The sequence below is a fragment of the Malaclemys terrapin genome, chromosome 12, assembly GCF_027887155.1.
Source record: "Malaclemys terrapin pileata isolate rMalTer1 chromosome 12, rMalTer1.hap1, whole genome shotgun sequence".
Lineage (NCBI taxonomy): Eukaryota > Metazoa > Chordata > Testudines > Emydidae > Malaclemys > Malaclemys terrapin.
The window spans coordinates 41,495,785-41,510,325 of NC_071516.1; the positions used below are offsets into that span (position 1 = coordinate 41,495,785).

Consider the following 14,541-nt stretch of genomic DNA (forward strand, 5'->3'; position numbering starts at 1 on the left):
TAGCACCACTGCAAAATATACAGTGTGACAAAGTTCCTCTCCTATCTTGGTGGGTCCTGCACTTATTGGCATATTTTCTTGACTCAGAGATCCACCATGTGGGTTGGGGAACAGCCCAGAGACCTTCCCCTCTGGAAGAACCCACAGTCCAGGTCAATTGGGAGGTTTGGAGGGAAGCCGGGCCCACCCTCTACTCCGGGTTCTAGCCCAGGGCCCTGTGGACTGCAGCTGTCTATAGTGCCTCCTGTAACAGCTGCATGTCAGCTACAACTTCCTGGGTTACTTCCCCATGGCCTCCTCCAAACACCTTCCTTATTCTCACCACAGGACCTTCCTCCTGGTGTCTGATAACACTTGTGCTCCTCAGTCCCACAGCAGCACACCCTCTCACTCTCAACTTCTTGCTCCCAGCTCCTCACACTTGCACCACAAACTGAAGTGAGTTTCTTTTAAAACCCAGGTGCCCTGATTGGCCTGCCTTAATTGATTCTAGCAGCTTCTTCCTAATTGGTTCCAGGTGTCCTAATTAGCCTGCCTGCCTGAACTGGTTCTAGCAGGTTCCTGATTACTCTAGTGCAGCTCCTGCTCTGGTCACTCAGGGAACAGACAACTGTTCAGCCAGTGACCACCAGCCCCGGTGATCCATCCCTCTGTGGAGCATGCCAGGAAAAGCGGGAAGAGCTGCGGACCCTCGAGGACCATCGGGCCCGAGGTGCCTTTGTTCGATCCCGCATCCGCCTCCTTCGGGAGATGGATTGCGGTTCCCGCTTCTTCTATGCCCTGGAGAAAAAGAGGGGGGCTAGGAAGCACATCACCTGCCTTCTAGCAGAGGACGGCACCCCCCTCACGGATCCGGCAGAAATGTGCGGGAGGGCCAGGGCCTTCTACGCAGGCCTTTTCTCCCCGGATCCGACCGATCCTAACGCTTGCAGAATGCTCTGGGATGAACTCCCGACGGTCAGCGTGGGCGACCGAGACCAGCTGGAGCTGCCTCTCACTCTGGCCGAGTTCTCAGAAGCCCTCCGCCGCATGCCCACCAATAAATCTCCGGCATGGACGGGCTGACCGTGGAGTTCTACCGCGTGTTTTGGGACGTCCTCGGCCCGGACCTTGTCACCGTCTGGGTGAGTCCTTGCAGGGCGGGGTCCTCCCTCTTTCATGCAGGTGAGCCGTGCTGACCTTATTGCCGAAGAAGGGGGACCTCCGCGATTTACGGAATTGGCGTCCCATCTCGCTCCTCATCACGGACTATAAAATTGTAGCAAAGGCCATCTCGCTGCGGCTAGGGTCCATGCTGGCAGACATGATCCACCCAGAGCAGACCTACACCGTCCCGGGCGGCACCGTCTTCGACAACTTGTATCTGGTCCGGGACCTATTGGAACTCGGGTGTAGGGATGGTCTGTCGTTCACCCTCCTGTCCCTGGATCAGGAGAAGGCGTTCGACAGGGTGGATCACGGGTATCTCTTGGGCACTCTGTGAGCGTTTGGCTTCAAGCCCCAGTTTGTGGGTTTTGTCCAGGTGCTGTACGCCTCCGCAGAGTGTTTGGTCAGGCTCAACTGGAGCCTGACCGAACCGGTCAGCTTCAGGCGAGGAGTACATCAAGGGTGCCCCCTCTCGGGCCAGCTGTATGCTCTGGCGATCGAGCCCTTCCTCTGTCTCCTCCGTAGGAGGTTGGCAGGGTTGGTGCTGCGGGAGCCGGAGCTGCGGCTGGTCCTGTCGGCGTATGCCGACAACGTGCTCCTCGTGGTCCAGGACCCGGGTGACTTGGTGCGGGTGGAGGCTTGCCAGACCATCTATTCGGTGGCCTCCTCTGCCCGGGTCAACTGGGTCAAGAGCTCTGGCCTGGTGGTAGGGGGCGGGTGGCAGGGGAGCTCCCTCCCACCTGCGCTTCAGGCCATCCGGTGGAGTGCGGGTCCGCTGCTCTATCTCGGCGTTTACCATTCTGCCACGCATCCGTCTCCGCCAGTGAACTTGCTAGGTTTAGAGGGCAGAGTGTCGGAGCTTCTCCGGAAATGGACAGGACTGCTCTGGTGTCTCTCCCTTTGAGGGAGAGCACTGGGACTCAATCAACTAGTCCTGTCCATGCTCTGGTACCATCTCAACACCCTGGTCCCGGCCCCGGGCTTCCTGACCACCCTCCGGACGTTGATTCTGGAGTTCTTTTGGTCAGGACTGCACTGGGTCTCTGTGGGGGTTCTCCATCTACCCCTGGAGGAAGTAGGGCAGGGCCTGAAGTGTCTGCACGCTCAGCTCCACGTCTTCCACCTCCAGGCCCTGCAGAGGCTCCTTTATGGTGCAGGTAGTCCGGCATGGAGCGTATTGGCGCACGCCTTCCTGCGCCGCTTCCGAGGGCTCCAATATGACCGGCAGCTCCTTTGTCTCCATCCGAGAGGTCTTCCGCGAGGCCTCTCTGAGCTGCCGGTCTTCTACCAGGACCTCCTCCGGACCTGGAAACTGTTCTCAGTGACCAGGTCCATGGCAGCCACCGTGGGGGCAGATCTCCTCGCGGAGCCCCTGCTACACAACCCCCAGCTTCGTGTGCAGGTGGCGGAGTCCCCCATGGTGTGCCAGAGGTTGGTCCTAGCAGAAGTCACCAAAGTCGGAGACCTCCTGGACTATGACCGGGGAGACTGGCTGGATCCCCTGACGCTCGCTCAGCGCATGGGGCTCTCCAGACCTCGTACTCTCCGACGCGTATTCAGGAGGTGAGGGCCGCTTTGCCGCTCGCTGCTTGGGACTATCTCGACCGGGTCCTGCGAGAGGGCACACCCCGCCCACCCTCCACTCCGAGCCCTCCAGACTTTTTCATCGGACCCCTGCCCCGTGGACCCAACCAGCCCCCTCCCCATCCATTCGCCATGAGCCAGCTGCACCATCTGCAGCCGATTCTGTTCCGGACCGTGCCAAGGAAACATCTATACACGCTCATGCTCCATGTTCTTCATGTCTTCACCCTCGCGTCCTGCCCCGATACGAAGTGGCGGGACCTTCTGCCACCTCAGGAGGGTGAGGAGCTCCGGTGGGCCAGCCTTTATTCTGCTCTGATCCTGAAGCCCACTGAGGACATCAGTTGGCAGCTCCTTCACGGAGCCGTGAGCACGGGCGTGTACTTGGCGCAGTTTACCTCTATCCCAGACACCTGCCCCTTTTGCGGCGTGAGGGAGACCCTGGCGCATGTTTACCTGGAGTGCGCCAGGTTGCAGCCCCTATTCCGGCTCCTCACGGATATTTTGTTAAGATTTTGGTTGCACTTTTCCCCTCACCTTTTTATTTATGCACTCCCTATCCATCGCCCCACAAAGTCGCGGGACCTCCTGGTCAACCTCCTTCTGGCCCTAGCGAAACTGGACATCTATAAAACTAGAGTAAGGAGGTTGGCCGATGGAGTTTCCTGTGACTGTGGGGCATATTTCAGGTCCTTCATTCTTTCACGTATCCGGGCAGAGTTCCTCTGGGCAGTGTCCACTGGCTCCCTTGACGCCTTCGAGGAGCAGTGGGCACTGTCCGAGGTTCTCTGCTCGGTATCCCCATCTGGTTCGCTTCATTTGACCCTTTGACCTCACTCCTGTCCCTGTTCTTTTATTAGTTGTCCCCCGTAATTTTTTGGTCTCCAGGTCCTGTGGACCCCCCCTCAGGCTGGGGGTGATCCTTTAGCAGGATCCCAATAGGTCTGGTCACTCAGGGAACAAAAAACTACTCATCCAGTGACCAGTATATTTGCCCCCTACCAGACTCCTGTACCCCACTGGTCTCGGTCGGTAACAAAGGTAAACAACTTCTCTACTCCTAATTGAGAGTCACTTATTTTGACATCCAAGGACTACATTCACCTCTGTTGTATTGAAAGTTCATGTTTCACTGAGTATCTCCACAACCCCCAAATCTCAGGATAGAGTTCCCCATCCTGTAAGTATGGCCTAATTCTTTGTTACTAGATGTTCCTTAACATTTACATTTAGCCATATCAAAATGAATATTGATATAATATCCTATATAATATTGGATATTGATATAATAGGTATCACAGAAACTTGGTAGAATAGGATAATCAATAGGATACAGTAATACCTGGATACAAAATATATCAGAAAGACAGAACAGATCGTGCTGGTGGGGGAGTAGCATTATATGTGAAAGAAAACATAGAATCAAATGAAATAAAAATCTTAAATGAACCAAACTATACCATAGAATCTCTATGGATAGTAATTCCATGCTTGAATAATAAAAACATAACATTGGGGATATACTACCGAACACCTGACCGGGAAGGTTATAGTGACTGTGAAATGCTCAGGGAGATTAGAGAGGCTATTAAAATAAAAAAACTCAATAGTAATAATGGGGGATTTCAGTTATCCCCATATTGACTGGGTTCAGGACAGAATGCAGAGATAAAGTTTCTTGACACCTTAAATGGGTCCTGGAATCCACCAGAGGAGAGAAAATTCTTGATTTAGTCCTAAGTGGAGCACAGGATCTAGTCCAATAGATGAATATAGCTGGACCGCTTGGTAATAGTGACAATAATATAATTAAATTTAATATCCCTGTGTCAGGAAAAACACCACAGTGGATCAACGCTGTAGCATTTAATTTCAGAAAGGGGAACTACACAAAAATGCCTCCAAAGAAGTGGGCTGTAGCCCACTAAAGCTTATGCTCAAATAAATGTGTTAGTCTCTAAGGTCCCACAAGCACTCCTGTTCTTATTTCAATAAAGAATTTAACGTTGTTAACATGGGTTTATGGAATATAGATCCTGTCAAACTAACCTGATCTGTTTTTGTGATGAGATTACAAGTTGGGTTGATAAAGAGATGGATGTTGATCTAATATATTTAGACATCTGGAAGGCATTTGAGGTGGTACCGTGTGACATTTTGCAGGGATTGGTTCCTGGCCCAAGACAACATTTTTATCAGTGACCTGGAATTTAACATAATCATGACTTATAAACTTTGCAGGTAACACAAAAATTGGATGAGCGATAAATAATGAAGAGGATGGGCCGCTGATACAGAGTTATCTGGATCAATTGTTAAATGGGACATGCAAACAATACGAATATAAGAACATAAGAAAGGCCCTACTGGGTCAGGACAAATGTCCATCTACCCCAGTATCTTGTCTTCTGACGGTGGCCAGTGCCAGGTGCCCAAAGGGAATGAACAGAACAAATAATCATCAAATGTTCCAAACTGTAGCTCATTCCCAGCTTCTGGCAAACAGAAGCTAGGGACAACATTCCTGCCCATCCTGGCTAATAGCCATTGATGGACCTATCATCCATGAATTTATCGAGTTCTTTTTTGAACCCTGTTATGGTCTTGGCCTTCACAACATCCTTTAGCAAGGAGTTCCACAGGTTGACTATGCGTTGTGTGAAGAAATACTTCCTTTTATTTGTTTTAAGCCTGCTGCCTATTAATTTCATTTGGTGACCCCTAGTTCTTGTGTTATGATCACCTCTACCTCGATATAACGTGACCCAATATAACACAAATTTGGATATAACGCGGTAAAGCACTGCTCCGGGGGGGTGGGGCGCCGCACTTCGGTGGATCAAAGCAAATTCGATATAACGCGGTTTCACCTATAGCGAGGTAAGATTTTTCGGCTTCCAAGGACAGCGTTATATCGAGGTAGAGGTGTAGTAGCAGACAACACTTCCTTATCTACTTTCTCTATACCAGGCATGATTTTATAGACCTCAATCATATCTCCCCTTATCCCTCTCTTTTCCAAACTGAAAAGTCTCAGTCTTATTAATCTCTCCTCATACGGAAGCTGTTCCATACCTCTAATCGTTTTGTTGCCCTTTTCGGAACCTTTTCCAATTCCAAAATATCATTTTTGAGATGGGGTGACCACATCTGCACACAGTATTCAAGGTGTGGGCGTACCATGGATTTATACAGAGGCAATATGATATTTTCTGTCCTATTATCTATCCCTTTCTTAATTATTCCCAGCATTCTTTTTGCTTTTCTGACTGCCGTTGCACAGTGAGTGCATGTTTTCAGAAAACTATCCACAGTGACTCCAAGATCTCTTTCTTGAGTGGTAACACCTAATTTAGACCACATCATTTTATATTTATAGTTGGCGTTATGTTTCCCATTACTTTACTGCATTACTTTACATTTATCAACATTACATTTCATCTGCCATTTTGTTGTCCAGTCACCCAGTTTTGAGTGATCCTTTTGAGTCTGCCTGGGTCTTAACTATATTTAGTAATTTTGTATCATCTGCAAATTTTGATGACTCTCTGTTTATCCCTTTTTCCAGATCATTTATGAATATGTTGAATAGGGCTGGTCCCAGAACAGACCCCTGGGGAACACCACTATTTACCTCTCTCAATTCCGAAAACTGACCATTTATACCTACCCTTTGTTTCCTATCATTTAACCAGTTACCAATCCATGAGAGCACCTTCCCTCTTATCCCATGGCAGATTACTTTGCGTAAGAGCCTTTGGTGAGGGACCTTGCATCCCCCTAGTCCACATGTTTGTTGACCCCGTCAAAAAATTTGAGTATATTGGTGAGGCATGATTTCCCTTTACTAAAACATATTGACTCTTCCTCAACAAATTATGTTCATCTATATGTCTGACAATATTGTTCTTTATTATAGTTTCAATCAGTTTGCCTGGTACTTAAGTCAGGCTTACAGGCCTGTAATTGCCAGGATCACCTCTGGAGCCCTTTTAAAAAATTGGCATCACATTAGCTATCCTCCAATCATCTGATACATAAGGTGATTTAAATGATAGGTTACAGACTACAGTTAGTAGTTCTGCAATTTCACATTTGAGTTCCTTCACAACTCTTGGGTGAATACCATCTGGTCCTGGTGACTTATTGCTATTTAATTTATTGTTTTGTTCCAAAACCTCCTCTAATGACACCTCAGTCTTGGCCATTTCCTCAGATACATCATCTAAAAAGAATGGTTCAGGTTTGGGAATCTCCCTCACATCCTCAGCCGTGAAAACTGATGCTAAGAATTCATTTAATTTTCCTTAACGGCCTTATCATCCTTGAGTGCTCCATTAGCACCTCGATCGTCCAGTGGCCCACTGATTGTTTAGGAGGCTTCCTGCTATTACTTTTTGAGTCTTTGGCTAACTGTTCCTCAAATTCTTTTTTGGACTTCCTAATTGGAATTTTACACTTCATTTGCCAGTGTTTATGCTCCTTTCTATTTCCCTCACTAGGATTTAACTTCCACTTTTTAAAGGATGTCTTTTTGCCTCTCACTACTTCTTTTACTTTGTCGTTTAGCCACAGTGGTTCTTTTTTGGTTCTCTTATTATTTTTTTTTATTTGGGATATACATTTAAGTTGAGCCTTTAATATCATGTCTTCTAAAAGTTTAACTAACCTCCTCATTTTTGTGTAGTTCTCCTTTCTGAAATTAAATGCTAAAGTGTTGGGCCACTGTGGTGTTTTTCCTGCCACAGGGATATTAAATTTAATTATATTATGGTCACTATTACCAGGCGGTCCAGCTATATTCATCTATTGGACCAGATCCTGTGCCCCACTTAGGATTAAATCAAGAATTGCCTCTCCTCTTGTGGGTTCCAGGACTAGCTGCTCCAAGAAGCAGTCATTTAAGGTGTCAAGAAACTTTATTTCTGCATCCTGTCCTGAGGTGACATGTACCCAGTCAATATGGAGATAGTTGAAATCCATCATTATTATTGAGTTTTTCTATTTGTATAGCCTGTTCTGTCATACTGATATATTTTGTACCCAGGTTTTACTGTATCCCATTAATTATCCTCATTGTACCAAATTTCTGTGATGCCTATTATATCAATATCCAATATTATATAGGCTATTATGTCAATATGACGAAATATAAATATATAGGAACATCTAGGAACAAAGAATTAGGCCATACTGACAGGATGGGGAACTCTATCCTGAGATTTGCGAGTTGTGGAACATGAACTTCCACTACAATAGAGATGAATGCAATCCTTGAATGCAGAAATAAGGGACACTCAATTAGGAGTAGAGAAGTTGTTTTACCTGTACATTTGGCAGTGGTGCTACTGCTGCTGGAATACTCTTCTCCTCTCCACAGTTCAAGAAGTTGTACATAAATTGGAGCAGGTTCAGAGAAGAGCCATGGGAATGATTAAAGGACTGGAAAAATGCCATCTATTGATAGACTTAAGGAGCTCAATCTATTAAGTTAAAGGGAATGAGGATAAGGAATGTTGTTAGAATAAAAATGTTACTTATTACTCAAAATTTCAAATGCTCTAAGGAGCTGAACTCCCATTTTCAAAAGTACCCCAATATTTCCCTAGAGGCACCTAAATATCTTTAAAACTTGGTCTTCGTAAGGACTTGAGAGTCTAAGGACTTCTTTATGTTTTTAACACTAGAGCGGTATAGCTGCAGCCTAATCCACGTCTTTTTAGAGAAGCTTCAGCGTTCGCATTTGCCATCTTGTTAATAGTAAGACAATATTTGCAATAATTATTTTGAGCCCTATTTTCAAATGTTGCTTTTCTTTGGTCCCAATCCTGAAAAGTAACCCACCTCGGCAGACTTCTCTGTCTCGAAGCTCTCAGACTATTTTTTAGAACACATGCACTGTATACCAGTAGAGCGATTGTGTTGTGGAAAGTTCCTCTCTCATTTGTGATCCACTGCCTCTCCATCCAGATGAAATTATGGGGACTACCCACATTGCCCATTCAACATCACATAACATCCCAGCACAAGCTACAGAAATTGTTCCTATGGAAATATGACATTAGGATAGCATTAGTAACTGGATAAAGAGTTAAGCACTGTAGACCTAGCCCAGTGCCCCAGCTCCAGGAGTCATGGAATTACAGCAGAATCTCAGGTTATTTTTTAAAACCAATATAATTTTCTATTTTTAATGGGCTAGAAAGCTTGAAAGCAATCCATAACTAAGAGATAGCGAATGTAACCAATACAACATCTGCCTGAGTCTGCAGGGAGGCTGATACTGTGAAAACGTTAACTCCAGATGGGGAGTTAACACTACCACATGGATCAATTCTGGGAGATACAACCCAGTTTTATACAGATGTGGCACCACTTCTCCCCACTCTTTCTGGGAGTACCTCTGAAGTTGCCTGTCTCATGCTGGAGTAGGTGCTTTCTCTGGCTGGGTGACTGTGATTGTGCCTTTCCGCGCTCTCTAATCCCTCACCCTCCCTGATATGTTATCTAGCCGCCGCAGATCTAATGTGTATATATTCATCAGCCAATTTCCCAGCTTGGTGCCCACCTCACACATTTCTGTCTATGAACCATGATCTCAAGATCTTAGACTATTTCATGACTATTAAAATGGGATGGAGGTTCTAAGCAATAAGAATCTCAAATACATAAACAAACATAAAACTAGGCATCATGCTACAGATACTCAGGTCATGTCAACTGGAATAGCTCCATAGCACTAGGCAAATTTATACCATCTGGGCATCTGGCCTCATTGACTCCAATGGTACTGTGACAGATTTACACAAAGGGTGTGTGTGGGTAGGATTGATGTACAACAGATATGGATCTGGCCCCTTTGACTCCATTGGAGCTACAACTGATTTACACCACATGGGGATCTGACCCTTCTTATTTGTTCAGTCTCTCTGACATACCTACAATCAGTGTGAAATAAACAGTTTTAAGATGGCATACAGCATTTCACCTGCAGACTGATGTGCCTTTTATTTTCGTGTTTGCGTTCATAGAATTGCTGAAAGAAAGAAAGAAAGAAAGAAAGCTGGGTCATTCATCCCTATAAAAGTTGAAATTCAGATACAGAAAAATTTCTGCAACACTGAATTCCTCCAAAGTTCTGTCATGAGTTTGAATGAATCGCTCCTTAACGTTTAAAAGTTACACTCTGGCAATTAATCCCATGGGGCAAAGAGCTAAGTACATGTCGCCTAGATAGAAACTTTAGTCGTCCTTTCAGTTCAGGTTATCAGGCAAAAAAAATGATTTTAAATTGTTTTAGGGGACATATCCCCAGCTGGTGTAAATCAGCAGTAGCTCCAGTGGAGTTAATGAAGCCTGATTCCCAACTGGTGAAAACATAGCTTCATCGCTGTTTTAGGGCCAGATCCCCAGCTAATGTAAAACTAAGTAGCTCCATTGAAATCAAAGGCCCACATCTCCAGTTGTGTAAAAATCCCTAACTTATCAGAACTCAATGGAACTGTGTCAATTTACACCATTTCAGGATATTGCGCTGAGCTTTTACTGTTTGCCTCCGGCTACCTCTTCGTGACCAACATCAAATAGCCAGAGCAGCCTCAGCTGTGGGTTCCTCTTGTGGGTGCATCCCAAGAGCTGCTGACAAAATGCAGGAGAAAAAAAAAAATCTCTTCTCCCCCAAAGCTGTTTATGTGGCATTAATGAAGGAACAAGCTATTCCAGGCCGGCTGGGGCTCTAGTGTCTCTGTGCGGTTGTAGGTCACATGTCTGTACTACCAATATATATTCTATTCTGCAATCCCCTTGAGATGCCACATGGGACTCAGCCCTGCCTTGTTTTTAACCCAGGGTGCTTTCAGGGATGCTGCCATCATATGAGATTCAGGCTGGGTGCTCTTCCCCCTCTGTGGGGTTAGGGTAAGCTAGGGCAGCTTGTCAGGGTGGTTTGTTCCTGAGGTGAGATCAGATTCAGCTATTTAGCTCCAGCAAGGTATATCCTAGGCTATGACTGTGTCTGAATCCTGCACAGTTGAAGATCAATTTCAGAGCTGGGAGAGGCTTCCAATCCCCAATCCCATTTAGTTCTTCACCTTTCAACCAAGCCTGTCCAAAAAGGTGAGGACCCATCTGTGGAGTCGGTCCCTGTCTGCTATTAACTGCAGAGAGACCCAGCAACTCAGGAATTTTTTTTTACATTTCTGGGAGACAGCAGCTTGATAACACAGTGATGAGGCATTACTGACAGGTGCAAAGACAGACAGTGACTGAAGAATCCTGGCGGTGGACTGTCCAGTGCTTCAAAGGCTGGGAAACCTTCCACAAAGACCAACACTGTAAGTTTGCTATTTCAGTTAAATATGTTTGGGACCTAATATAGTGGAGCAGTGTAATACTAGAACTATGAGTTTCAATTGGAACTCTTTGAAACCTTTACTATCATTCAAGCAAACACCTAGAGCAGTCACCTTTAATCCGAGGCACAAAGAATTGAAGCCCCCAGCCAAAGCCTGTCTCCGCTAAATTACATAGAAGAGGGCAATGTGACTAGCACCCAGATCTCCTGTTCTAGAACCATATCCTCTGTCTCACACTCATGCCTGCTAAACAGAAATACTCAGGTGGAGAGCACACAAACATAGTAAGACACAGCTTATGTCCCAGAGATTTTACAACTGAAGTAGACAGAACAGATAAAGGGAGAGAAGGGAAATAGAGGTATGAGGAGGGTAAGTAACTGGCCCAAGGTAACATAGCAGGTCAATGGCAGAACCAAGAATAGAAACGAAGTCTCCTGATGGCCACTGAATGGCCAAGGCCAGATATACAGTCACAGCGGGAAATTACACAACACAGATGTAGCTGAGCGATGCTATTAGCCCCTCACTACACAGAGATAAAAATGCAGCTTGGATTTTGTGCCACAGATCAGTTTTGGAAACAGGCACGAGGCCGACTGTGTGGTGTTGCAGTGGAATTCTTACAACTGAGCTGTCATTGGGGATGCTTTCCGAGTCCATAACTTTTTAAGGCCCTGCTTGAGAAAGCCCTGGCTGGGATGATTTAGTTGGGGAGTGGTCCTGCTCTGAGCAGGGAGTTGGACCAGATGACCTCCTGAAGTCTCTTCCAACCCTAATATTCTAAGATTCTATTATTCCATGTCATATCTCCTCAGAAACTGGAAATCGGGCAGCATTACCTTTATAATACATTACCTCAACATCCAAGTTTGCATATTTCCCCAATGGTTCAAATATCTTGGCAAGAACATTGGGGTATGATGTGCTTTGCTCCATCCTTCACACAGCATTTTATCAAGCCACATCCTAAGCCAGATCTTCGGATGGTGTAAACTGATACAGTTCCATTGACATTAAGGGACCCATGCCAATTTGCACATGTGTGATAACTCACAACTCCTAGTTAATAGGAGTGACAAGTGCTGTGCATCATTGACACTCACATCATGAGATATTGCACCGTGGAATCAGTGCCACTTCCTCTGTCACTGTAGTCCCCACCATTGTCTTTGTCCTTCTCTCCACAACCATCACACAATTAACTGAGAAAGAAAATGTCCAACCAAACCATGGTGACCGAATTCCTTCTCCTGGGATTCTCTGACATTCAGGAACTGCACATTTTGCACTTTGTGGTGTTTCTAGTGATTTACCTGGTAGGCCTGATGGGGAATCTTCTCATCATCACAGTCGTAGCCCTCGACCACCATCTTCAAACCCCCATGTACTTCTTCCTGATGAATCTGTCCATTATAGACCTCGGCTCCATCTCTGTCACTATCCCCAAATCCATGGTCAATTCCATCATGAACACCAGGTCAATTTCTTATCCTGGATGTGTCACCCAAGTCTTTCTCTTCGTAGTCTTCATTGCAGCTGATCTTGCCTTACTCACCATCATGGCATACGACCGATACGTCGCCATCTGCCAACCACTGCACTATGACAGAGTGATGAACAGGAGATCTTGTGTCCAAATGGCAGTGAGTGCCTGGATTACTGGTATTGTCTACTCTGCACTACATACCGGGAACACCTTCAAGTTACCCTTCTGCCAGTCCAATGTCATCAACCAGTTCTACTGTGAAATCCCCCAGCTACTCAAGCTCGCCTGCTCTGACTCATACCTGAGGGAAGTTGGACTTCTTGCCTTTAGTGTGTTTTTAAGCTTAAACTGCTTTGTTTTTATTATTATGTCTTATGTTCAGATCTTCAAAGTAGTGATGAGAATCCCCTCTGAGCAGGGCAGGCATAAAGCCTTCTCCACCTGCCTCCCTCACCTCACTGTGGTCTCTTTGTTTCTTTGCACTGGCTTCTTTGAGTACCTGAAACCCACCTCCAGCTCAGCATCAAATATGGATCTCATGATGGGTGTTCTCTATACCCTGGTGCCTCCAATAATGAATCCGGTCATCTACAGCATGAGGAACAAGGAGATCAAAGCTGCATTAAAGAAACTGATTGTGTGGAGGTTATTCACCAAGAATTAAAATGTCCATCATTTGTACTTGATTGAAATTTCATTCTGAGCTTCTGATGTTTAAAAAAGATGAACTGAAACTTGAATGGGTACAGAGAAGGGCCACTAGGATGATCAGAGGAATGGAAAACCTGTCGTATGAAAGGAGACTCGAGGAGCCCGGGTTGTTTAGCCTAACCAAACGAAGGCTGAGGGGGGATATGATTGCTCTCTTTAAATATATTAGAGGAATAAATACTAGGGAGGGAGAGGAATTATTTCAGCTCAGTACTAATGTGAACACGAGAACAAATGGATATAAACTGGCTGTGGGGAAGTTTGGGCTTGAAATTAGACAAAGGTTTCTGACCGTCAGAGGGGTGAAATATTGCAACAGCCTTCCGAGGGAAACGGTGGGGGCGAAGGACCTGTCTGGTTTTAAGATTAAGCTAGATAAGTTTATGGAGGGAATGGTTTAATGGGATAAAGTGATTTTAGTCAAATGAACAGTGTGCCATCGCTGGTAAATAGTATCAATGGCCAATGAGGGTCTGGCTGGTGAGTCTTGCCTACATGCTCGGGGTTCTACTGATCGCCATATTTGGGTTCGGGAAGGAATTTTCCTCCAGGGTAGATTGGCAGAGGCCCTGGATGTTTTTCGCCTTCCTCCGCAGCATGGGGCATGGGTCGCTAGCTGGAGGATTCTCTGCTACTTGATGTCTCTAAACCACAGGATTTGGGGACTTCAACAGCAGAGTCAAGGGAAAGGGTTGGGACGGCTTTGTGGCCTGCATCATGTGGGAGGTCAGACTAGATGTTCATAATGGTCCCTTCTGACCTTAAAGTCTATGAGTCTATGAATATAATCAACTGATGACAAACTTGTCTCCTTGAGAACATAGGGTGCAGTCTGTTTATGAATTCATAAAAACTGGACTAACTCCACTGAAGTAAAATGAATTAATTTAGAATTACACCAGTGTAAATAAGATCAGTATCTAAATATTCATCCATAAATGTATATACACAACTATCTATCTGTCTTATGCTGCTAACATCACCTTGCTATCTAAGCATGTTGCACAGAATATCAATAGCCAAAGCTAAGTCACTAGTGGACTTCATTAACTTTCTGGTGCTTCTCCTTTTTTTGAATAAAAATTGTGGTTGGGGTATGAGAGGTTTGGCTTGTTTGTTTGCTTGGTTGTTTCTTTTTCATGTTGTTTCATTTTATAGATTTATTGGTTGACTTGTTTCTTTGTTCCAGGTGAGTTTAGTGGGGTAGGAATTTGCAGGGTGGAATATGCTTTATTAAAAGTGGATATCCATTTATTT

The 14,541-nt window shown here is 45.6% G+C and overlaps 1 protein-coding gene across 1 annotated transcript; it reads left to right on the forward strand.

Annotated features, from left to right (window-relative positions):
- Nucleotides 1-12,295: 12,295 nt before the first annotated feature.
- LOC128846953 (olfactory receptor 14A16-like) lies at nucleotides 12,296-13,237 on the forward strand. The gene has a single exon (XM_054046238.1). The coding sequence runs from the start codon at nucleotides 12,302-12,304 to the stop codon at nucleotides 13,235-13,237; it is 936 nt and encodes a 311-aa protein (XP_053902213.1). The 5' UTR covers nucleotides 12,296-12,301.
- Nucleotides 13,238-14,541: the final 1,304 nt, after the last annotated feature.

What these genes read in the sequence shown, in the direction of transcription:
- LOC128846953 (XM_054046238.1), top strand. Translation starts at nt 12,302, where the DNA reads ATGTCCAACCAAACCATGGTGACCGAATTCCTTCTCCTGGGATTCTCT.